At 38.3% G+C, this 27,575-nt stretch overlaps 1 protein-coding gene across 7 annotated transcripts in view; it reads left to right on the forward strand.

Annotated features, from left to right (window-relative positions):
* LOC124140405 (RNA-binding motif, single-stranded-interacting protein 3-like) overlaps positions 1 to 27,575 on the forward strand; it is a 321,419-nt gene that overhangs the window by 29,803 nt on the left and 264,041 nt on the right. Inside the window, exon 1 of one of the 7 annotated variants that reach the window (XM_046507940.2) lies at positions 19,924 to 20,556. The exons of the other annotated variants lie outside the window; for them this stretch is intronic. Within the exon in view, the coding sequence (XP_046363896.1) occupies positions 20,470 to 20,556 (87 nt within the window). The 5' untranslated portion in view covers positions 19,924 to 20,469. Of the gene's footprint in view, positions 1 to 19,923; positions 20,557 to 27,575 lie in introns of those variants that run through there. 7 annotated transcript variants of the gene reach the window in all.

A 27,575-nucleotide genomic window follows, 5' to 3' on the forward strand; every position in this document is an offset into this window, starting at 1 on the left:
TGGACCCACCTGAATTAAAACTGGAGCATAACAAACACCTTCAGGGTCTCCAGGTAGCCCAGCGCTCAGGTAGGATCAAAATGCACCTGTACTTCAAGGAGATTTTTGATTAATACATCATCAGTGTCATTTTTCTAAAGGGATTTATTTGAAATGAAATTAATAATGTAGAAATCCAGTTTTATTTATCTGTGACTCTAACACGAGCATGCTGCATGTGTAACATTCACACATAACGTTGATAATGATTTGCATATTCCTCTATGCGAGGGATCGGTGTATAGATCTCGGTAGGAAGTTACAAGATCAAGTCGACAGCTTGCGGAATATACAAGATTGTGCAAGTAAATATATATACAAGACGCCCCATGTGTCAGGTCACCACATGGTGGTTGATGTGTTGGTGCCCCGGAGCACTCCGTCTAGCCCCAGCTAGGCTACGGGGGAGACCTTATTATTTCGTCTCTGGACCAAGGGTTATGAAGGTCCTGGTCAACTAACATGGACTTAAAGGTCATAAATATATATAGTTAGGCTAAGGGGGAGACCTTCCTATTTCGTCCTCAAGGGTTATGAAGGTCGTGGTCAACTAACATGGACTTAAAGGTCATAAATATATATAGTTTGGCTAAGGTTGAGACCTTCCTATTTCGTCTCTGGACCAAGGGTTATGAAGGTCGTGGTCAACTAACATGGACTTAAGGTCATAAATATATATAGTTTGGCTAAGGGTAAGACCTTCCTATATATATAGTTAGACCTACTATATATATAGTGAGACCTTCCTATATATATAGTTAGGCTAAGGGTGAGACCTTCCTATTTCGTCCTGGACCTTATGAAGGTCTAGGTCAACTAACATCGACTTAAGGGTCATAAATATATATAGTTTTTAATAAACCGTATTCGACATATTCTAATAAGAGCCCCCTGTTTCTAATTTTGACTGGTTGTTGATTTAAAACATTGTCAAATGTCAATTAATTCTGTGTTAAGTTAGAACACGGAACGGACGTCAGCACTTCCAAGATGAAGGTGTATTAGCGAATGGGTCTGGTGTATATATGTCATGATAGAATGGCAATATGATACCCTGGATTATCGAGGATGAGTCAGGATATATAAAAAATGTTTTCGAAATGGCAAGCTATACTGAAGGGTTAGGTATCATGAACATATTGATGATATTTTTTTTTATCGTGAAGACAATTTCATAAAAATATCCTAAAAAATATTCAACTTTTTTTGTTCAGTGTACAATGCTTTGGACAGTATAGAAATATGTATGTTTAATGCATAAAGAAAGTGTCTTAAACCCGTTATGACAACAATATGAGCCAGACAGACGGGTATGACAACAACATGAGCCAGACAGGTGGGTATGACATTAATATGAGCCAGAAAGACGGGTATGACCACAGTATGAGCCAGACAGACGGGTATAACCACAATATGAGCCAGACAGACGGGTATGACATTAATATGAGCCAGAAAGACGGGTATGACAACAATATGAGCCAGACAGATGGGTATGACATTAATATGAGCCAGAAAGACGGGTATGACCACAGTATGAGCCAGACAGGTGGGTATGACATTAATATGAGCCAGAAAGACGGGTATGACCACAGTATGAGCCAGACAGATGGGTATGACCACAATATGAGCCAGACAGACGGGTATGACAACAATATGAGCCAGACAGATGGGTATGACCACAATATGAGTCGGACAGACGGGTATGACCACAATATGAGCCAGACAGACGGGTATGACAACAATATGAGCCAGACAGACAGGTATGACAACAATATGAGCCAGACAGACAGGTATGACAACGATATGAGCCAGACAGACGGGTATAACCACAATATGAGCCAGACAGATGGGTATGACCACAACATGAGCCAGACAGGTGGGTATGACATTAATATGAGCCAGACAGACGGGTATGACCACAGTGTGAGCCAGACAGACGGGTATGACCACAGTATGAGCCAGACAGACGGGTATGACCACAGTATGAGCCAGACAGATGGGTATGACCACAATATGAGCCAGACAGATGGGTATGACCACAATATGAGCCAGACAGGTGGGTATGACCACAATATGAGCCAGACAGATGGGTATGACCACAATATGAGCCAGACAGATGGGTATGACCACAATATGAGCCAGACAGACGGGTATGACAACAGCATGAGTCAGACAGATGGGTATGACCACAATATGAGCCAGACAGATGGGTATGACCACAATATGAGCCAGACAGGTGGGTATGACAACAGCATGAGCCAGACAGATGGGTATGACAACAGTATGAGACAGACGGTTATGACCACAATATGAGCCAGACAGACGGGTATGACAACAGTATGAGCCAGACAGACAGTTATGACCAGAATATGAGCCAGACAGACGGGTATGACAACAGTATGAGCCATACAGACAGTTATGACAACAATATGAGCCAGACAGACTGGTATGACCACAGTATGAGCCAGACAGACGGGTATGACAACAATATGAGCCAGACAGATGGGTATGACAACAATATGAGTCAGACTGATGGGTATGACAACAACATGAGCCAGACAGACGGTTTTGACAACAGCATGAGCCAGACAGACGGGTATGACCACAATATGAGCCAGACAGATGGGTATGACTATAATATGAGACAGACAGATGGGTATGACAACAATATGAGCCAGACACACAAGTATGACCACAGTATGAGCCAGACAGACGGGTATGACAGCAGTATGAGCCAGACAGGCGGGTATGACAACAGTATGAGCCAGACATACGGTTTTGACAACAGCATGAGCCAGACAGATGGGTATGACCACAATATGAGCCAGACAGATGGGTATGACCACAATATGAGCCAGACAGATGGGTATGACCACAATATGGGCCAGACAGATGGGTATGACCACAGTATGAGTCAGACAGACGGGTATGACAACAATATGAGTCAGACAGGTGGGTATGACAACAGCATGAGCCACACAGACGGGTATGACAACAGTATGAGCCAGACAGATGGGTATGACAACAATATGAGCCAGACAGACGGGTATGACAACAGTATGAGCCAGACAGATGGGTATGACAACAGTATGAGCCAGACAGGTGGGTATGACCACAGTATGAGCCAGACAGACGGGTATGACAACAGTATGAGCCAGACAGATGGGTATGACCACAATATGAGCCAGACAGATGGGTATGACCACAATATGAGCCAGACAGACGGGTATGACAACAGCATGAGTCAGACAGATGGGTATGACAATAATATGAGCCAGACAGATGGCTATGACCACAATATGAACCAGACAGACGGGTATGACAACAGTATGAGCCAGACAGATGGGTATGACAACAGTATGAGACAGACGGTTATGACCACAATATGAGCCAGACAGACGGGAATGACAACAGTATGAGCCAGACAGATGGGTATGACCATAATATGAGCCAGACAGATGGGTATGACCACAATATGGGCCAGACAGACGGGTATGACCAGAATATGAGCCAGACAGACGGGTATGACAACAGTATGAGCCAGACAGACAGTTATGACCAGAATATGAGCCAGGCAGACGGGTATGACAACAGTATGAGCCATACAGACAGTTATGACAACAATATGAGCCAGACAGACTGGTATGACCACAGTATGAGCCAGACAGACGGGTATGACAGCAGTATGAGCCAGACTGACGAGAAAAGCCCTTCATTCCAACTGTTCCCAGGTGTCAGTGGCTTGCAGACATCAGCCTTGCACAATGTCTTGTGAGTAATAGTTTCATATTGGAATTAATTACTACATTGACAGGCAGCAAACTGCTGTTTTATAGAGGCTAATCATGATATACATCTTTCTTAATTTGACAAGACATTTATTATTTAGAATAGCTCTTTTTGCTTTCCTTGGTTTTGAAATATTTCAACTATCTCCGTATCTGAAGCCACGTTTTATATTACCGAAACCAAACATTCTCTTTAATTGGAATTATTTTCACTAAAAACAAACTTAATTACTATCTTTGATAAATGGTAAATCCTGTAAAAAATGTAGTCGTTAATTAGTATGGGAGTCTTTTGAAGCCAAGCCAGCTGACAAGTGGGTTGGTGATTAGCTGAATTTATTTCCAATTATCTATTAGTTCAAAGCGATTTAAAGGATTTATTAGAAAAGGCAGCTTTTAAATATATTTAATGATGCTGTCAAGATTTTGAGCTGATACCTAATTATCACATAAATAAGAGCTGATTCGGCAATGTGATACACCTTAAGTCATTTAGTGATTCTAAATTTTGCATCAGCGAAGTGGCAAGAGTTACCTCCCTTATTACACTGTGGCAAACATGCACCTGTTAAGAAATTTCAACAGATAACCTATACTGTTGAACATTGTCAGATATGTCTTTTGCATTAACCTTTACATTTGTGAAGTGGTACATTTTGTTACCTTCAACTGTTTCAAGCGGTTTCATGATGGTGGTATTTCACAGCTCACACTCTTCTTTGAGAGGCATTTAGAAGTTGAAGTTGAAGTTAGTAAGGTTGGTTTGTTGTTTTACGCCGCACTCAGCAATATTCCAGCTATATGACGGTGGTCTGTAAATAATCGAGTCTGGAACAGACAATCCAGTGATTAATATCATGAGCATCAATCCACGCAATTGAGATCGATGACATGCATCAACCAAGTCAGCGAGTCTGACCACCTGATCCTATTAGTCGCCTTTTACGACAAGCATAGTCGCCTTTTGCGGCAAGCATGGGTTGCTTAAGACCTATTCTACCCCGGATCTTCACAGGTCAAGTTAGTAAGGATAAGATATATGGATGAATAAGTTAGTAAGGATAAGATATATGGATGAACATAATTGTAATAAAGAAGTTGTTCATCCATATATCTTGTCCTTACTAGCTCACACTGTTATTTGAAGTGAGTGAGTTAATATTTCTAAATATATTTTTAGCCATATTCCAGCAATATCACTGTGGGGGATATTAGTCATACAGACCGTGAAACAAATATATCCAATACAGCCCATGGAAGTCTATAATATTTGTCAAGTCTAGATAACAGCACTATCTGAAAATGAAGAAAGTCTCTGGGCTCCTTTTTATTATATTTTATAACTATAATTTAACAACTTTTTTTCTGTAAAATATGTTCATTTAAGAGACTAGGTGTTAGTCTAGGGGTATAAAAGAAAGTGGCTTTACATATTGCACCCTTGTGGGGAATAGAACCCGGGTCTTCGGCGTGACATGCTCACACTTTAACCACTTGGCTACCCAACCGCCCCTGTTAAGTGAAAGCTTTGTTTGGGTACTCCTGTATTTTGGTACAACTGCAACCAGTCATGGTTTTGTAAAATATTGAAAAAACAAAACTAAAAAATAGAACTGACAGTTAGCACATGGTTAGGCAAGCCATTTTATTTTTTTTGTAAGCAGGAGACAAATTGATAAAAAATAATTGTTGACAGGGTTTTGAAAATATCTCTTGAAATAAAAGTTCAACATAAAATCTGTTTACACTGTTAAAATTTTTTTTTAATTAAATAGCATTTTCAGTTTTTAGATATTTAGAGTAGTCTTGTTCATATGACTAGAAAAATACATTCTTAGACACAAGTTTTATTCTGATTATCTATGGAAATTTGATAACCATTGTTTACAGAATAAACAATAAATACAGTGTCTGGAGAGTTGATTCTATTGCTTGACTTTAGCCCCTTGAGGCATCATCTCTATTGATTCTCAGATATTTATTCATGGTGTTAGGGTACACAGTCTCATGGTTAAATGAGTGAGTGAGTTGGGTTTAACACCGCTTTTAACAGTATTCCAGTTATATCACGGCGTGTCAGCTCAATGTATGAGGAAAGCCCAAAGTGATGCAGGTCTCAGACATTTACCACTTTGGTGAAACCCAAGAGCATGGGTATGGTGCTGACAAACCTAGAAACATAATTGGGGCGATCAGGGATTTGAACCCACAATCATAGGTTTCTAGCGTGCCCAAGATTCGCAATTCTGCACAGCGAATCGCAGCACCTTAGACGACTGGGCCACCCGTGCCCCCCCCCCCCCCCCTCATGGTTAAAGCCATGCCAAAGACTAGGGTAAGATTCCTCACGCTGGTACAATGTGTGTAGTCTTGGTGTCCTCGTCTGTGATGTGCCTGATATTGCTAAAAGTGGCATGAAAGCTAACCTACTTGCACTGCTGAATAATTGCCCCTTAAATATAACACATCAACCCCAGAAAATATTCAGTTTTGATTGTCAAAACAAATTCCATTTCGCGTAAAAACACAAAATAGTTGATGTCACCAGGTTTTCACGAAAAGGGTAAGTTGTCCTGCTACCAGTAGCACACGCTACTCACACAATTTGCATAAAAATTGAAGTGTTTGTGTCCTAACGCCGCACAGCAGTACTCCTACCAAATGACAGCATCTTTTAAACAAGCAAATCTTGACTATTGTTCGTTCATCCAGTCAGCTATTGTTCATTCATCCAGTTAACTGTTTGTTCATTCATCCAGACAACTATTGCTCATTCATCCAGTTAACTGTTTGTTCATTCATCCAGACAACTATTGTTCATTCATCCAGTTAACTGTTTGTTCATTCATCCAGACAACTATTGCTCATTCATCTAGTTAACTGTTTGTTCATTTATCCAGTTAGCTATTGTTCATTCATCCAGACAACTATTGCTCATTCATCTAGTTAACTGTTTGTTCATTTATCCAGTTAGCTATTGTTCATTCATCCAGACAACTATTGTTCATTCATCCAGTAAAGTGTTTGTTCATTTATCCAGACAACTATTGCTCATTCATTTAGTTAACTGTTTGTCCATTCATCCAGACAACTATTGCTCATTCATCCAGTTAACTGTTTGTTCATTCATCCAGTTAGCTATTGTTCATTCATCCAGACAACTATTGTTCATTCATCCAGTGAAGTGTTTGTTCGTTCATCCAGTTGGCTATTGTTCATTCATCCAATTAACTGTTTGTTCATTCTTCCAGACAACTATTGTTCATTCATCCAGTGAAGTGTTTGTTCGTTCATCCAGTTGGCTATTGTTCATTCATCCAATTAACTGTTTGTTCATTCTTCCAGACAACTATTGTTCATTCATCCAGTTAAGTGTTTCTTCGTTCATCCTGACAACTATTGTTCATTCATCCAGTTTATTATTTGTTCATTCATCCAGACAACTATTGTTCATTGATCCAGTTAACTGTTTGTTCGTTCATCCAGTTGGCTATTGTTCATTCATCCAATTAACTGTTTGTTCATTCATCCAGACAACTATTGTTCATTCATCCAGTTAAGTGTTTCTTCGTTCATCCTAACAACTATTGTTCATTCATCCATTTTATTATTTGTTCATTCATCCAGACAACTATTGCTCATTCATCCAGTTAACTGTTTGTTCATTCATCCAGTTAACTGTTTGTTCATTCATCCAGTTAACTGTTTGTTCATTCATCCAGACAACTATTGCTCATTCATCCAGTTAACTGTTTGTCCATTCATCCAGAAAACTATTGTTCATTCATCCAGTTAACTGTTTGTTCATTCATCCAGACAACTATTGCTCATTTATCCAGTTAACTGTTTATTCGTTCATCCTCACAACTATTGTTCATTCATCCAGTTAACAGTTTGTTCATTTATGCAGACAACTATTGCTCATTCATCCAGTTAACTGTTTGTTCATTCATCCAGACAACTATTGCTCATTCATCCAGTTAACTGTTTGTTCATTCATCCAGAAAACTATTGTTCATTCATCCAGTTAACTGTTTGTTCATTCATCCAGACAACTATTGCTCATTCATCCAGTTAACTGTTTGTTCATTCATCCAGAAAACTATTGCTCATTCATCCAGTTAACTGTTTGTTCATTCATCCAGAAAACTATTGTTCATTCATCCAGTTAACTGTTTGCTCATTCATCCAGACAACTATTGTTCATTCATCCAGTTAACAGTTTGTTCATTTATGCAGACAACTATTGCTCATTCATCCAGTTAACTGTTTGTTCATTCATCCAGACAACTATTGCTCATTCATCCAGTTAACTGTTTGTTCATTCATCCAGAAAACTATTGTTCATTCATCCAGTTAACTGTTTGCTCATTCATCCAGACAACTATTGTTCATTCATCCAGTTAACAGTTTGTTCATTTATGCAGACAACTATTGCTCATTCATCCAGTTAACTGTTTGTTCATTCATCCAGACAACTATTGCTCATTCATCCAGTTAACTGTTTGTTCATTCATCCAGAAAACTATTGTTCATTCATCCAGTTAACTGTTTGCTCATTCATCCAGACAACTATTGTTCATTCATCCAGTTAACAGTTTGTTCATTTATGCAGACAACTATTGCTCATTCATCCAGTTAACTGTTTGTTCATTCATCCAGACAACTATTGCTCATTCATCCAGTTAACTGTTTGTTCATTCATCCAGAAAACTATTGCTCATTCATCCAGTTAACTGTTTGTTCATTCATCCAGACAACTATTGCTCATTCATCCAGTTAACTGTTTGTTCATTCATCCAGAAAACTATTGCTCATTCATCCAGTTAACTGTTTGTTCATTCATCCAGAAAACTATTGTTCATTCATCCAGTTAACTGTTTGCTCATTCATCCAGACAACTATTGTTCATTCATCCAGTTAACAGTTTGTTCATTTATGCAGACAACTATTGTTCATTCATCCAGTTAACTGTTTGTTCATTCATCCAGACAACTATTGTTTATTCATCCAGTTAACTGTTTGTTCATTCATCCAGAAAACTATTGTTTATTCATCCAGTTAACTGTTTGTTCATTCATCTAGACAACTATTGTTCATTCATCCAGTTAACTGTTTGTTCATTCATCTAGACAACTATTGTTCATTCATCCAGTTAACTGTTTGTTCATTCATCCAGTTAACTGTTTGTTCATTCATCCAGGCAACTATTGTTCATTTATCCAGTTAACTGTTATTCATTTATCCAGTTGACTATTCGTTAATTCTTCTGGTATGTGTATCAGTAAAACAGTTCAAAATTTCAATCATCTGTTGATCCATAAGTCTACAATTGTAAAAGTGTAACCCTCATATAGTTGATCTTCAGGACTGTTTCCCATAGATTAGCCTTGCTCCAAGGCTGTACTGGAAGTTAAGTCCATGGATGTGTAGTAATTCTATCCTCCTTACAGGCAAGTCTAGATATGTTGACTAAGGACTCTAGTCTCTTATAGGGACAACTTGTTCTTATTATTTCCATTATCTAGAAATGATTATTTAAACTAATTATTATTGCCTTAGAGACTTGTGCTAGTCTACCATGGATGTGCATAGCTCTTGGTGTGGTAGTGCTAGAAACAATAGTAGTTGGTCATGACATTAAGGCCACCACCCTCTGGTTGCGGTAAGCAATGGGTTATTGTGAGTGGGTGTCATGTCGGCATTAAGTTTATTGCAGCTAGGTGTGACATTGCCTACTTTTATTGGGCTATATATCCTAGCAGCCATGTTGGAATGTTGTCAGGTAAGTAGTTCCTATTAAGATACTAGCTCCTCAGCAACTAGCTAAGAGTTGTCAATTAAGTTAGAGTGTATTTTAAGGAGAATGTATTGGTGATAATAAGTCTGATTTACCAAGCACAAGTAGTTTTGTTATAATGTATTCTTATCTTGTTTAGATCTTTTCTCAGTTGTGGATTAAATGTAAGAATAGATTTATGCGGAAACGTTCATTTTGGACAAGTTTCTAAATATGTTCCTGCAAAATGGTAGTCACTTTCGGTTATTTCTAGTGTTAACTAATATCAACTGCTTGAGCTACAGCGCTTTGATGAGTGATCTACTTCGAGAAGGGCAATGTTTCACAGGGATTGATAAGTTAAACAAATCCACACTTCATAATTGGCTTTGTTTTCGTAACATGATTATTTTAAGGAGTAAACTATTAGTCGTTTCAACTTTTCTCATGTCTCCAACCAGCAGTCTAGTGGCTGTGTCAAATTATGTTTATTTGAGGAAGTGTTTGTTTGTTTGTTGTTTAAAGCCGCTGAAGACCTATTCTACCCCGGATCTTCACGGGTCATGTTGCGGTCAGCATGTAAATATGTTGCAGTCATCATGTAAACATGTTGCAGTCAGCATGTGAATATGTTGCAGTCAGTAATATTTCAGCTATACTATGACAGCATGTAAATATGTTGCAGTCAGCATGTAAATATGTTGCAGTCAGCATGTGAATATGTTGCAGTCAGTAATATTTCAGCTATACTATGACAGCATGTAAATATGTTGCAGTCATCATGTAAATATGTTGCAGTCAGCATGTAAATACGTTGCAGTCATCATGTAGATACGTTGCAGTCAGTAATTTTTTTCAGCTATACTAGGACAGCATGTAAATATGTTGCAGTCAGTAATATTTCAGCTATACTATGACAGCATGTAAATATGCTGCAGTCATGTAAATATGTTGCAGTCAGCATGTTAATATGTTGCAGTCAGCATGTAAATATGTTGCAGTCAGCAATATTTCAGCTATACTATGACAGCATGTAAATATGCTGCAGTCATGTAAATATGTTGCAGTCAGCATGTTAATATGTTGCAGTCAGCATGTAAATATGTTGCAGTCAGCATGTAAATATGTTGCAGTTAGCCTGTAAAATATGTTGCAGTCAGCATGTAAATATGTTGCAGTCAGCACTATTTCAACTATATCCTTAGGACAGCAGAGTGTTACAACAAATATTTTTTTAATTAGGGTCGCATCAAATTTGCCCAGATAAATCTCTTGAAATAGGTCAAATTGCAAGTTTCTAGTATGTAGCCACAAAGGTAACACCCTAAGGATCTCAAGAATGTATTTGTAGCTTGGGGAAACATTTTGCGCACATTTTGCCCATGTTAAGTGTATGCACATGGACTTTTTCTTTTAGTTTTTTTAACTCTTTGTACCATTTTTTCCCCCTGTCATTTCTTTGTATTGATAGTACTCTGTAGTCAACAATATTCCAGCTATATCACTGCTGCCTGTGAATATGCTGTAGTCAGTAATATTCCAGCTAAATCATGGCACCCTGTAAATATGCTGTAGTCAGCAATATTCCATCTATATCATGGCACCCTGTAAATCTGCTGTAGTCAGCAATATTCCATCTATATCATGGCACCCTGTAAATATGCTGTAGTCAGCAATATTCCAGCTAAATCATGGCACCCTGTAAATATGCTGTAGTCAGCAGTATTCCAGCTATATCATGGCACCCTGTAAATATGCTGTAGTCAACAATATTCCAGCTATATCACTGCTGCCTGTGAATATGCTGTAGTCAGCAATATTCCAGCTAAATCATGGCACCCTGTAAATATGCTGTAGTCAGCAATATTCCAGCTATATCACTTCTGCCTGTAAATATGTTGTTGTCAGCAATATTCCAGCTATATCACTTCTGCCTGTAAATATGTTGTAGTCAGCAATATTCCAGCTATATCACTGCAGCCTGTAAATATGCTGTAGTCAGCAATATTCCAGCTATATCACTGCTGCCTGTAAATATGCTGTAGTCAGCAATATTCCAGCTATATCACTGCTGCCTGTAAATATGCTGTAGTCAGCAATATTCGAGCTATATCACTTCTGCCTGTAAACATGGTAAATATGCTGTAGTCAGCTATATTCCAGCTACAGGGGTATATTATGGCACCTGTGAATATGCTGTTGTCAGCAATATTCCAGCTAATTTGGCAGCCTGTAAATACTCTTTTTTGGATTAAGCAAACCAGTATCTGAACTATGCAGTGAGCAGTGTGCAATGAGCATGATTTTCAGTGATCCATTTATATACTTCACACTTCCTTTTTGCCTTTTATGCCCAACGAAACCTGTTTTTTCGGATAATTGAGATTAGTTATTCTCTGGTGTCAAGGTTTAAGACATATATATCATGTCAACAGGGCACAGTGACACCAAATCAGCCAATTAAGTCCCCAAACCTGACCACCTAATCACTGTTTTAATTGGCTTTAATGACAAGAGTGGGGCTCTGGGATCCTGCTCTGCCCTGGAATCCTCATATCTCCTAGTGATACTTCAACAGCTGTAGTTTTAGATCCTGAAGCCTTTGACATGCAAGTGATTGAGAACAGCCTTGCCCTGGACTGTATGTACTTCAGAGAATACACAGAAGGATATTCAGCCTGTGTTTTTTTATGAGCTATTCCTCTCATGGGATGGAGTTATGGTGAGGTGAAATTGGGTTTAACTTCGCGTCAAAGATTATTGCATTTACATAACGACGTGTGTGTGTGGTTTGTGTGTGTGGCTGCTTGTACTAGTCCTTACTAATGCCAATTTTGTAGTGCTAGCCCACTGAGATACCATGCCACAGTTTAACATGAATACCTCACACAGATACAGTATAGTGACTTCGAGCTGACCAGTCCTTGTTTTAGCCCCTTAATGCTGAGTCCCAGACAGGGTAACAACAAGTACCATCTTTTAATGTCTTTTGGTATGACACGGCTGGGGATTGAACCCTGGACCTTCTGCTCTCCGGGCAGACGCTCTACCACTAGACCATGTCGCGATGGGATGGAGTTATGAGTGTGCCCCCAATGATATGTTGTGTGCATAGTGTGGGCTATATTTTGAGACTGAACAGATGAACAGGTAGCAGATACTATTTAGAGAAATTAACAGGTTTGTAAACCCCGGGCTGAGGTGTCAAAAGGATGTCTAGTTCTAACCAATCTGTGACAGTTCTGTGAACATTCTTGCCATGAGGCTGAGGTGTCAGCAGACCTTCTAGTTCTAACCAATCTGTGACAGTTCTGTGAACTTTCTTGCCATGGGCCTGAGGTACCAGAATGTCTTCTAGTTCCCACCAGTCTGTGACAGTTCTGTGAACATTCTTGCCATGGGGCTGAGGTACCGGAATGTCTTCTAGTTCCAACCAGTCTGTGACAATTCTGTGAACATTCTTGCCATGGGGCTGAGGTGTCAGCAGACCTTGTAGTTCAAACCTCTCGTTGTTTTCTGAAGGACTCCATGTTTGTAAAATACTGTTAAGTGTCGATTCCCAAATTGAAACTACATGTTCACCCAGAAATCTGTACGTAAAAGAACTGTACGTAAAAGAAGTGTGAAACCAACAAACAAATCAACACAAATTACTGCACAGTAATTACAATTGCAGTACATACAGTATATGGCAGTATATGATATGAAGGCAGTAGTCGGTTTCAAATACAAAAATACAGTGATGGTAGCATAAGTCATTGGGAATAATATGTTCACCCAGTGGCGACTGTGGTCAATCTTCTGAGACAGGCTGAGGCAGGGAATCAGGGATGATGAGCGATCCTCACAAGAAAGCTGGTTTTGATGTGATGAAAGATGCGAGAGGCATGCTCTTATATACAGTCTCACTAGCTACTAGTAATAGTCCTTACAACAAAGAATATTCCCCATGTTTCTATTACACTCTATCTCAGTCTGCAGTATTCCGGAAGTTTACACATGACACTTCCATCTAAATATAGTAACTTCCTGACAACTGCTTACATGAAATAGTACTACATTCGTGACAACTAATCATGCAATGCAGTGAGTGTCTACCACATCTCAAAAGGAACAATGTAACACAGTTACAATCATTGTTCAACAATAACACACTGCCATATAACACTGTATACAACCCAGAGGTTTCCTAAGAAAATTGGGAAATAAATGATGTGGCTCAGTGGTCTGTGCCCTATTTCTGGAGGACTGCCAACTACATCAAGTGTTGACCCCCTTTAAATAATCATATGTAAGAAGCTGTGGTGGTGTTTATGAGGAAACCAATGATAACAGTGACTCAATATATATGTAACACAGGTTATAGGGTTGAATATGGTACTCAATCTTGAAATAATGTTTGCTATAAAGAGAGTTAGGCTCTTCTCTTAATTTATTTATTTTACTGATAGCTCTTTTTTGAAAGTATGAAAACTGTTGTTCAGATTTTAAGGACCACATATTTGCCCAAGATTAACACACTTGTTTCATATGAACCATGAAATTATGTACCAACACAAAATAAACATGCATAAAATGTTAATGTTAGTTGCAGGAAGATAGCATATGCCTTTAACAGACCCAGGTATTGTGCCAAGACATACACTTAAACATTACCCAACTATATATATCTTCAGGAAGTGCTAAAAGTATATCTTTCAGTGCAGGGCTGGCACGGCAACGCTTTCTGTCTCTATTTTAGATTCTTTCTCATTGTGTAATGAGAGCTTGATTCAGAAATTACTTACAAAAATAAATTTGGAGCTATCTTTATCTTCCTTGAAGATATATTTTTAGACGTAAGCTTTCCTAAATAGAGACATGTAGAACGTGGTTGTGATGGTTTAGTTAAGCTGCATATTTTTGTGGCTGAAACAACATTCTGTTTTTGATAAGGGTGACTTCCACTGTATAAAATAATGGCACACACGGACATATTGCAGGTCTGCTTGTTGAGTACTTGTGTCTGATAATCAAACTGTACCTTAGCTTAAAACTAAAAGGCCTTGAATTTGATAGTCCTGCCATAATAAGTTTTAGATTTTGGTAGTCCTGCCATAAAAAGGCCTTGATTTTGAAAAAAAGGTTTTGATTTTGATGGTCCTGCCCTAAAAAGGTCTTGATTTTGATAGTCCTGCCATTCAAGGCCTTGATTCCTACCATAATAGGGTTTAGAAAGGCCTTGAATTTGGTAGTCTTGCCATAAAAAGCCATGAATTTGGTACTGCCATGAAATAACCTTGATTCTCATAGTCCTGCCATAAGAAGGCATTGAATTTGGTAGTCCTACCATAATAGGGTTTAGAGAAGCCTTGAATCTGGTAGTCCTGCCATGAAAAGGCCTTAAATTCGGAACTGTGGAAAAGGCCTATTGTGCCAGTATCTACCCCAAAGGGTCGAAACATCACAGTTGTAAATCATGAAATTAATGTGTCATACAATGTAAGACCTTACTCACTCCCCCTGTCATGTCGACATTGGTTTGGGATGTCCCCATATGTCAACTCCAGCTCTCCAATGATATGTTCATGTACTCCAGTCAAACCATTAATGAAGAGGTGAATGGACCACTGTAAACTAAGCCAAAATCCACTTACATGGGATTTTTCCTCTTATGAAGGCTTTAAAATGACTGTTCTTATAACAAAATTTGTTTTAGGAAAGAAAAATACCAAAATTTCTCGAAACTGGAAAGTTTTGAAAATCATTTTCAAAAAGTTTGGATGCTAAAACAATCATAGATTTTGAACAAATTTTGAAATACTGGTAATGAACTTAATAGGGAAGCTGCTTTTATTTCCTAAACTGGGTAGACATAAGTTTATGACATGCCCCTAATCAAACTGTTGTCATAAACTTCTGGTCTCATTTGAAACAGTTGTTGAGAATAATTACCCCCCACACGAAAGGGTCAGAGTCCATTTTGACCCTGCAGGCTAATTAAAGGCAGATCCTACATGCCCTTTCTTCTCTGGTGGGTTATCTGCAAGTATACCTCCAATTGGAATGGTCTCTTAACTTTGGTGTGGTATAAACACAATTATCTCACACTTGGTGTATATAGCTGACATTGGCCGGTCCTTGACCTTGTCATGACCTGCTAGTGGGGAGGGGAGAGGGGGCACCTGTTGGGAGGGATGTTGGAGGTAGGTGTTGCTTACACCAGAGATCGGTATATGGTCTCTGCTTACACCTATAGACCAGGAGGGGGAAGGGGGTTGTTTATAGTGTCATGGGGTGGTAGCAGGTAGAACATTTGAAAATAGCAAGAATATGTTTAACATGTCTGATGATCATGAGTTTGATTACTCAGAATACAGTTATCGACTTATGGGAATACATCTCAAGATGTTCATGGTTGGTATGTATTCCTTGTTAATCATGAAACCTTTTAACCTGGACTACAGGGGAAAAAGACATCCCTGATGAAGGAGGTTTCACTATTATTAGTCCAGATTAAAGAGGTCCCAGGATCGAATTCTCTCACTAGGAAGGTTGAACTATTGATTGCCCTGATTAAGGATGTTTCACAATTGACTTCTCTGATTAAAGATGTTTCACAATTGACTTCTCTGTTTAAGGATGTTTCACAATTGACTTCTCTGATTAAGGATGTTTCACAATTGACTTCTCTGATTAAAGATGTTTCACAGTTGACTTCTCTGATTAAAGATGTTTAACAGTTGACTTCTCTGATTAAAGATGTTTCACAATTGACTTCTCTGATTAAAAATGTTTCACAACTGACTTCTCTGATTAAAGATGTTTCACAGTTGACTTCTCTGATTAAAGATGTTTCACAATTGACTTCTCTGATTAAAGATGTTTCACAATTGACTTCTCTGATTAAAGATGTTTCACAATTGACTTCTCTGATTAAGGATGTTTCACAATTGACTTCTCTGATTAAAGATGTTTCACATATGACTTCTCTGATTAAAGATGTTTCACAATTGACTTCTCTGATTAAAGAGGTTCATCTTTAGACTATTTGGATAACATGGACTATGGACTATTGAAATTTATTGGGTTCATCTATAAACTATTCAAATTAAAGAGATTCATCTGTAGGCTTTTCAGATTGAATAGGCTCTGCTATAGACTGTCCAGATTAAAGAGGTTCATCTGTAGACTATTAAAATTTATGGGGATATATCTATAAACTATTCAAATTAAAGAGGTTCATCTATAAGATTAAAGTGGTTCATCTTTAGGATTTTCAGATTAAAGAGGTTCATCTATAAACTATTCAAATTAAAGAGGTTCATCTATAGACTGTTCAGATTGAATAGGCTCTGCTATAGACTGTCCAGATTAAGAGGTTCATCTAGGATTTTCAGATTAAAGAGGTTCATCTATAAACTATTCAAATTAAAGAGGTTCATCTATGGACTGTCTAGATTAAAGAGATTCATCTATAGACTGTTCAGATAAAATAGGCTCTGCTATGGACTGTCCAGATTAAAGAGGTTTATCTATAAACTATTCAAATTAAAGAGGTTCATCTATGGACTGTTCAGATTAAATAGGCTCTGCTATGGACTGGCCAGATTAAAGAGGTTCATCTTTAGGATTTTCAGATTAAAGATGTTCATCAATGGACTATTCAAATTAAAGAGATTCATCTATAGACTGTTCAAATTAAATAGGTTCTGCTATAGGCTGTCCAGATTAAAGAGGTTCATCTATAGGATTTTCAGATCAAAGACGTTCATCTATTAACTATTCAAATTAAAGAAATTCATCTATAGACTGTTCAGATTAAATAGGTTCTGCTATAGGCTGTCCAGATTAAAGAGGTTCATCTATAGACTGTTCAGATTAAATAGGCTCTGCTATAGACTGTCCAGATTTAAGAGGTTCATCTATAGGATTTTCAGATTAAAGAGGTTCATCTATGGACTTTTGAAATTTATGGGGTTCATCTATAAACTATTCAAATTAAAGAGATTCATCTATAGACTGTTGAATTTAAATGGGCTCTGCTATAGACTGTCCAGATTAAAGAGGTTCATCTATGGACTATTGAAATGTATGGGGTTCATCTATAAACTATTCAGATTAAAGAGGTTCATTTTTGGACTATACAATTAAAGAGGTTCATCTTTGGACTATACAAATTAAAGAGGTTCATCTATAGGATGTCTAGATTAAGGAGGTTCTTCTATAGATAATCCAGATTAAATTGGCTGCGCAATAGACTATCCAGATTAATGAGGTTCATCCATATCAAAGAAGATGATCATGGACTGTCCATATTAGAAATGGAAATATTGGAGTATTCCGGGTTAGAATTGCTGAGAGGTAGTGAGAGGTGAACAAATGGATCGGGAGGTCAGGCTCGCTGACTTGGTTATTGGCAGTGTTCGAAATACCTGCCTGCCCGACCGTCCGAGACGGGTTGATTTCAACTCGGGCTGCCAGATTTTCAAATCCCCCTGCCCGACGGTCGGGTTATATTTCATATGTGACAATATTCTAAATATTTCCCGATGATAATCATTAATTCACATGTAAAGATGAATGATAAAATGTAACCAAAAAGAAATCCCGTTAGCTTATCCTGAGAAACATATGATTATAGTGGGCAGGCAGGTTTTGGTCAGGGCTGGCAAGTATTTCAGCTAGCCAGTCCTGTGGTCTGGCTGAAATTTTTGGGAGTTTCATACCCTGTTATTGGCGTGTCATTCTACCCCAATGGCATGGATTATTGTTCACAATATTGATCACTGGATTGTCTGGCTCAGACTTGATTATATACAGGACGCCGTCATATAGCTGGAATATGGCTGAGTGCGGCGTCAAACAACAAGCAAACAAACTTAAGCAATACCACATGTAAACAATCAAATGACTGTTTGTGTCTGAGGGCTATGTGCTTGCTGTAAGATTTTGCCAACAGGTCAATCATTTGTTTTCAGCAATTTCATATTTGACATTAACAATAATACTAAAATGGAAACTTTAGGCTGGGATCAAAAGGTTACAATGTGTGACCTGGCTGACTGTAGGTCATCGTGACCTGATACCTTTTACTGTCATACTGTCAACCACTACTATGCATGGTCTAGACTTGATTAATTCCATATATGGCTGCAATATGGTTGCAATATGGCTGTGATATGGCTTAAGAGCTTTGTTATGGCTATGATATTGTTGCAATATTGCTGTGATGTGGCTGCGATATGGCTGTGATATGGCTTAAGAGCTTTGTTATGGCTATGATATTGTTGCAATATGGCAGTGATGTTGCTGCAATATGGCTGTGATATGGCTTAAGAGCTTTGTTATGGCTATGATATTGTTGCAATATGGCAGCGATGTTGCTGTGATGTGGCTGTGATATGGCTTAAGAGTTTCGTTATGGCTATGATATTGTTGCAATATGGCAGCGATGTTGCTGTGATGTGGCTGCGATATGGCTGTGATATGGCTTAAGAGCTTTGTTATGGCTATGATATTGTTGCAATATGGCAGCGATATGGGTGTGATATATCCGGGCTTTGGTATGGCTGTAATTATAACTGAGAAATGGCTGTGATATTGCTGCAATATTGCTGCAATGTTGCTGTGATGTGGCTGCAGTATGGCTGCGATACTGCTCTGATATAGCAGCGATTTGCTTCTGATATGGCTGTGGTATGGCTGTGATATGGCTCTGACATAGCTGTGGTACAGCTGTGGGGTTATAGAGGCATGAAACAACGAAGTTCACTCACTTACCCTTACCACATTCTGAGTCTGTGTTTATATAAAAAATTATGCAAGTGCTCCCAGTTTTCCCTGCAGAAAACTTGACACGGGGCAGGTTCAGATCTGTATGTTGCCCTCACGTTCCCTTTACACGTCTGCTGCTGCCTCGCGGCCGCTTTACCTTCATATCCACTCTCATCAACGGCTGCTGCCGAAGTGTTTTGTTCATACAATCTGTGGTCATCTCCCTCCTCTGGCAATAACAGGCAGTTATAAAGTTCACATCCCCTCTTTATCATTTCCTCTGTTGTTTTTTCTGTCTGCTTTTTGCCTTAATCTACAAGTACGTCTGCTCCACCTATGCAAAACTACAAACATATTCGCAGTGGTCATAACGCTTCCACCTCCCTTGGCTATGACATTCAGTCAGTTGGATGCCAGTTTACTTTCCTTCCTAGGCTCTAGGTAGATTGTAATGTTCGCGTCTGCCACTGTGCGTCTGCCATTCTGTGTGTGTATGCTTGTGTCTGCTGCCATGCATCAGATAGGGAGGTAGGTTGTGCACATGTTGGAGCTGGCGGTGGGGCGGGCAGTCGGTGCAGAAGTGGGCTTTATCAGTGAAAGGGAGAGTCATGAAGCAAGAAAGTGGAACTTGTTGTTGCTGACTGTACAGAGCTGTTGCCATCAAAGCTTGATGTGTCTTTCTTCCGTTGTGATAACTAACCATACATGTTCCACTCACGTTTGATTTGTCAAGTAGCGTGGAGTTGCCTCTCAACCTTTACCACTATGATTGAGTCAGGGCTGTTACTGTTGCTGCCGCAAGCTGTGTAGAATAATGACCATTCCTTTAAGGCAAACCTCATACCTCAAGTCTGGACAACTTTAACCTAGATACCCCTCTCAGATCACCTATCAACACTACACCTTAATGGCTGGCAAACTTAGAGTGTAGATTTTATTTTGTGATTGTATTTTTTCTCAGTCACATGCTTCATCCCAAGCTTGTGATGAAGGAATGATATTAGTGACTCACGCAACAAGACGCACTTCCACTATCCTCCTCTCACCACAAGCCACTTCTTGTGTTTTTGTGGTCAACTCTGATATTCGATAACTGGATTATACACCATGGATTTTGGATCCCCTGCCTATGGTTACCATGACGGTTCTGTATCCTATCAGATCTGTGCAGATGAAGTTCAAGATGTATTATGGGTAAGATTACCATATATGGTGACCGATATTTTTTATGTACTGATGTGATTTGAAATTTACAGGCTAAGATTTATATTAAGATGTCAGACTCAATTAACATACATAAATATTGGACTTCATAAGTACTTTCTTTCATTTTAATGTGTTATGATTAATTGTTGGATTACTAACTCAAATACCATATATGGTAAACTCAATTTGGTAGTTTTGTATGTCCAAGAAATATGTGAAGATTTGTGAATGAATGAAATGAATTGTAGTTGGTAATTGACTTTAAAGACCAGAATGCAAATATATAATACACATGCATGATAATTTCTTTTTAGATATTTGAAACTTAATTTTATTCTGCTTGCTCCCTGCATGAGGCAGGAGAAATGTGACACATTTACACAACACAACTGGCAGACATGTAAATATGAATTATGTATTCTGATCATGACGCTGTATCAGCATTGTCAGACCTGTTGTCTGACACACTTGTGATGTGTAATATTTGTAACAATACTATTAACTATTCCTTAACTGGCTATAAAGAGAAAAATATTCCTCAGTTGGCTGTGAAGAGAAAAATATTCCTCAGTTGGCTGTAAAGAGAAAAATATTCCTCAGTTGGCTGTGAAGAGAAATATATTCCTCAGTTGGCTGTTAAGAGAAAAATATTCCTCAGTTGGCTATATAGAGAAAAATATTCCTCAGTTGGCTGTGAAGAGAAAAATATTCCTCAGTTGGCTGTGAAGAGAAAAATATTCCTCAGTTGGCTGTAAAGAGAAAAATATTCCTCAGTTGGCTGTGAAGGGAAAATATATTCCTCAATTGGCTATGGGTGAAAGATTTTTAGGAAAATGAGAATTGTTTATTATATTTGATTGTAATGTGAGACACATAATATATACAAATATACGTAATTGTGAATATAACACAATACATAATAAAATTTCACATTTTTTATTTACATACAGTAGACTACGGTTATAACGAACTTGAGGGGACCACTAATTTTAGTTCGTAATAACCGTAGTTCATTATATGCGTGTTCGTTATAAACGTAGTTTACTGTATTTCTATTTCAGCTGAGTACAGTATAAACTACTGTTATAACGACCCCAAAGGGACCACCATTTTAGTTTGTTATAACCGTAGTTCGTTATAATCCTATATACAGCGTATATACAGCAAATAAACGGGATAAAAAACTTATATCCGTCAGTTCGTTTTAAGCGTGATCATTATAAACGTAGTTTACTGTATATGGCATAATAATCAGACGTATGACATCATTGTATAGCTTTACAGGAAGATATAGGTCGAACGTGAACAGTGCACAGAGCCAGAATGAAGAACGTGATGTCACATAGTAGTGACGTCACTGGTTTAACCTGTGTTTATCTCACATGACTTCTATGATGCTCACTAGTGACTTGCCACTGACTTATGGTAAGAGTTATCTGCCCTTGTGTACCAGAACTTGAAGGAATGACTGGACAAATGGAGTTGAGATGGGTGGACATGACATGGCCTTACATCACTCAAAATATATATCTGATTTTTTTTTAATCTGCATTTAATCTTACAGAAATTACATAAGTGTATTTGCAATTAATTGCAACCTTTAAACACTAATTCTGCTGTGAAGATCTAGGTCAGAATTGGTCTTTTGCAACCCATGCTTGTCATAAGAGATGACTTATGGGATCGGGTGGTCAGACTGCTGACTTGGTTGATGCATGTCATCGTATCCCAATTGTGTGGATCGATGCTCATGATGTCAGTCACTGGATTGTCTGGTCCAGACTTGATTATTTAGAGACCGCCGTCATATAGCTGGAATATTGCAAAGTGCAGCATCAAACAACAAATAAACAAACAAATCTTAAGAGGTTCTAAATAATGTATACCTCATGTACACATTCAAATGATCATTTTTTTCAGTGTGTTGCATGCATGTTAATATTTTGCTAACATTTCAATCAGACTTGTTTCCAACAACAACAAACAAACAAGCTTAAACACAAATTAAGATTTGACTTATTTGCCTGTATATTGTTCGTGTCATGGGAGTACTAATTTAAGAAAATATGAAGGATATATGTGGAGACTGTGGTTTCCTACTGAACTTTGGAATGTTACGTTGTGTTACTTTACTGGATGGTGGTGGCCACTTCACCATGTTCTCTCAGCAATACAAGGGTGGGGTGGCAGATCCCGGTTCGGGAAGTGTTTACAAGGCTACATCCGGCTTGCCTGTAGGAAGCCCTGAATGGACTCGTCCTTAATTGTACGTTTAAAAAATTTGTTTTAAAAAACACAGATTTTAATTTTGATTCATGAATGAACTTTGAAAGAAGCTCTGGAGCCTGGAAACAATACTTTACTCTGTCAGATGAACGAGGCACATGATCAGGCGATGTGTTTTCTGATATTTATAGGACCAATAAACAAGTTCAGTTTGTTCGAGGTGTTATTTGTGATGGAGTCAGCAATATTCCAGCCCTGCCATGGATGTACAGGACCTTGTGGCAGTGTTGTGTGTATGTGCACAGTTGTGGCAGCACTGACTGACTAGTCGTTTTGTTATTTACATGTGCTGGCTACTGTCACTGAGTTAGTATTATGTGGAGTGGGATACGACCACAGCTATAAGTTATCCAACCTTTACTCTAGATATCGTGATATATTTTAAAATCTAAAATTTTGTTTTTACCTTAACTTACTACTACATGAGCACTGTAGAAACTACTACTACAACCTACTGTTCTTTGTCAACAGGTTTGAAAGAGTCATAATTTATAAATTATTAATGTAGAACTTGTCATAGTATGGCTTTAATACCACCAGTGTGACTTTAAATTTTAACTCGATTATTTTACAGACTGCTGTCATATAGCTAGAATATTGCTGAGTGCGTCGTGAAACCACAAACAAACACAAACGTTTGTGTTAACTTAAGAAGCTTGATTTCCCTTAAAATGAATCGGAACAATCTATTAGCTTTATCCATCCATGACAAGAAATGAGTGAGAATCTTGTGAGTTGTACTTGGCTTAAAAAACAAAATTTGTTTTGAGCTACTTTGTTATAAGAAATTGCTACTGGGACAATGCACCTTAAGTAAACAAGAACCGCTGTCATATCTACTACTACTACTACTACTACTACTACTACTACTACTACTACTACTTCTACTACTACTACTACTACTACTACTACTACTACTACTACTACTACTACTACTACTACTTCTACTACTTACTACTACTACTACTACTACTACTACTGGGGCGGTCGGGTAGCCTAGTGGTTAAAGCGTTCGCTTGTCATGCTGAAGACCCGGGTTTGATTTCCGACATGGGTACAATGTGTGAAGCCCATTTCTTTCGCCGTGATATTGCTGGAATATTGCTCAAAGTGGCGTAAAACCATACTCACTCACTCACTCACTCACTCACTCACTCACTCACTCACTCACTCACTCACTCACTCACTACTGCTACAACTACTACTACTACTACTACTACTACTACTACAAGAACAACTACTACTACTACTGCTACTACTACTACAACTCACGCACTCAACCCCAAAAAAGGAAATAAAACAGTCCAATAATAATAATGCTATAATAATACAAATGATGAATAAAGCAATGAAACAACAGCTTGACTGACTAACACCATTGCCTTGTTTAAACCTAACCTTTCATTCAGAATAAAATAGATGTAAATTGCTTGCTGCTAATGTTACCACACTATTCTTATGTGCTGTGCCTGGTAATGGTTGACATGTTACTTTGGTTGGGCTTGATACGAACATTAATCACCTCGCTGACATTAGCGGAGCAGGACCTGTACATTATAGCCATGTTAAAATGGGACACTCTAAATTTAGCAGTTTGACTGAAAAAAATCGGACTCGGCATGTATTTTTGTTTCCAAAATGTTGAATAAACGATGAATAAGCAGTGGCTGCGTCGGAGGAAATGTGACATTTACAATCTTAAACACGCATTTATAGGAATTATCTCATGCCTAAATTTACAATATTATATATTTGTAGATAAGTGTTTTCATTTAGTGCTGGTTGCTGTTCAACTTTCTTCATCTTTAAAAAGCACCTGTTGATAAGGGTGTTAGAACCTACACCAAAAGGTCGCTCCTAATTGTAATAAAGAAGTTGCTCATCCATACATCTTATCCTTACTTAGGTCTGCTTCCTGTCACATCTCTGAGTTGTGAATAAAGACATATGGAAGTTGCATTTTTGAAATGCTTGAAAATGCTGTCAAAAAGTAGGTCAAAAGGGCACCTGCTGGGTAGGGTAATGATCCAGCTATATGGGCCAGACAAACCAGTGATTGATACTAGGGGCAACGTCCCATGCCATTGGTTGGTTGGTTTGTTGGTTTGTTGGTTTGTTGTTTAACGGCGCACTCAGCAATATTCCAGCTATATGACGACGGTCTGTAAATAATAGAGTCTGGACCAGACAATTCAGTGATTGATATCATGAGCGTCGATCCATGCAATTGGGATCGTTGACATGCATCAACCATTTCTAGAAACATGATGGTGGAAAACCAGAATTCGAATCATGATGCGGCAAGGGATCAAAACACTGACCTTCACTCTCCAGACAGACACTCTATCCACTGGACCATGGTGGCTCAGTGGAAGTAGCTGTATGATAGTGAGTGAGTGAGTGAGTTTGGTTTTAAGCCGCTTTTAGCAATATTCCAGCAATATCACGGCGGGGGACACCAGAAATGGGCTTCACACATTGTACCCATGTCGGAAATCAAACCCGGGTCTTCGGCGTGACGAGCGAACGCTTTAACCACTAGGCTACCTGACCGCTCCAGTAGTAGTAGTAGTAGTAGTAGTAGAAGTAGTAGAAGTAGTAGTAGTAGTAGTAGTAGAAGTAGTAGTAGTAGTAGTAGTAGAAGTAGTAGAAGTAGTAGTAGTAGTAGTAGTAGTAGCAGTAGTAGTAGTAGTAGATTTGTTTGTTTTTGTCTGTTGTTCCAGCTATATGACAGCGGTTCTTGTTTACTTAAGGTGCATTGTCCCAGTAGCAATTTCTTATAACAAAGTAGCTCAAAACAAATTTTGTTTTTTAAGCCAAGTTCAACTCACAAAGTTCTCACTCATTTCTTGTCAAGGATGGATAAAGCTAATAGATTGTTCTGATTCATTTTAAGGGAAATCAAGCTTCTTAAGTTAACACAAACGTATAACCCGTATAAACCCTGTATGATAGATACAGGGTTGAGGTATTGTGACAGGTGAAACTGCAAGAGGCTCCTGTCAGTGTACTCGTTCAACTAGTCTGGTTCGTTTCCGAGGTGAAACACTGTGATAAGAATCTGTTTGTCTGGCACCTCCTTAGCTAAAACAGTTACATAGTAACCTTACACATTGTGTGGAGACTTTATCTTGTATGATAAGGAGATGAAGGGAGACAGGTATCCAATCTCATTAAAATCAGACCTTAGTTCTCACTACCTACCGCTAAACAAAGATCTGAAGACATCCCATTAGAGGTCACGTCAGAACGACCTTTCATCCGTCGCTTACCAGATCATGAAAGTGACAGTCGGAATGTGATTTCTAATCATACAACCTCGAAAACTTTAACACGGGGTATTCCGAACGATAGTTACGGGTTTAATGACTGAATCCATACAATCTAGACCATCTATTAGCCATTCCAGAATGTTCTTTTGTTCAGGTTTCAATTTTTTAATCGAGAATTTTTCAAAATAGGTGTCGAAGCGTAATCGCCACTTTGAAATTAGTGCCGTAAAGCACGAGAAAGCTGCCTTCTGATTGGTCATTCCATTGGTCAGTCAAAGTTCGCGCAAGGTTGATCTGACGTGATCGTAATGTGATATCCTGAGATCTTTGTTTAGCGGTAGCGAGAACTAAGATCTGATTTTAATGAGATTGGACAGGTATCCACCGATCCATTGATGAAGGTGGGGGCTCTTTGAAACAGGAGAACCTACTACATGGATGGTGATTTAGTGCTGAGTTTGAGTTTGCAGGGAATGAGTCTGTCCGTCTGTCTGTCTGTCCATCAGTCACCTTTTATGTCAGGAGCATCACACTTTTATGGTTCAACATTTCTTTGCAAAACTTTGAAGCAAGTGATGATCTGGTGTCTTTTGTTATTTAAGAAGTGTTTTCTTTTAGCAAGTAGGGTGAAATGGTTAAGTTTTAAGGGTTGGGTTCATTCTTGGAGGATAACTTATTAACTGTCTATTATTTGTTATGAATCTTTGTAACATATAATCTTTCATTATTTCTCCAGGAAACTTTGCTAATTTGCCTAGCTAGTTAGGACTGGTGCAAATTGTTTTCACAGAAGTATAACATTATAATTACCGGTACAGTTTATATGTATGTCAGCCAGATTTGCATCCTTTGGGACTCAAACACATAATGTTTGTTACTTTACTGTGTTGCATCAATCAAAACATTTGTTCCCTTTTTGGTGTTTCTGTTCCTCCAAGATGGGATTTCTATTATTGATTCCATAAAACTGTCTAAAAGAGGGTGTTCCATGATAGGACAGTCTAAAAATAAGGCATGTTTTTTGAAGGGGAAGGAAAATGAAGATATATCTTCATATAAAAGGTAACAATCCCATACGTGTATGATAAAAGTTCCATTATAATCAACAAATTTATCTCAGATGAAATTTTGGTTCTGAAATTTTTTAATAATTATATCTCATATCTGGACATATTTTGGAGGTGTTCATTGCTAAATACAGGGCATTTTGATGGAAACCTTTAGCAATCTAGGTGTAATTGTAAGCAGTAAAACTTTCCGCTAAAGCTTTCCAAAGGAATGTATCCCACCTGACAAAAATAATATGTCGGCATGAAGACGGAAAAATTTATCTACACGGAAAGAATTATCAATGAAATATAAACATGGGGAATTATTGCTTCCACGATATGCATGGATGGCTAAAAATAGAAAATGGTAATATGTAAGACAGTTAAACTAAAGTTTAGG

Source organism: Haliotis rufescens, unplaced genomic scaffold (genome assembly GCF_023055435.1).
Source record: "Haliotis rufescens isolate VD_foot unplaced genomic scaffold, xgHalRufe1.0.p SCAF_37, whole genome shotgun sequence".
Classification (NCBI taxonomy): Eukaryota; Metazoa; Mollusca; class Gastropoda; order Lepetellida; family Haliotidae; genus Haliotis; species Haliotis rufescens.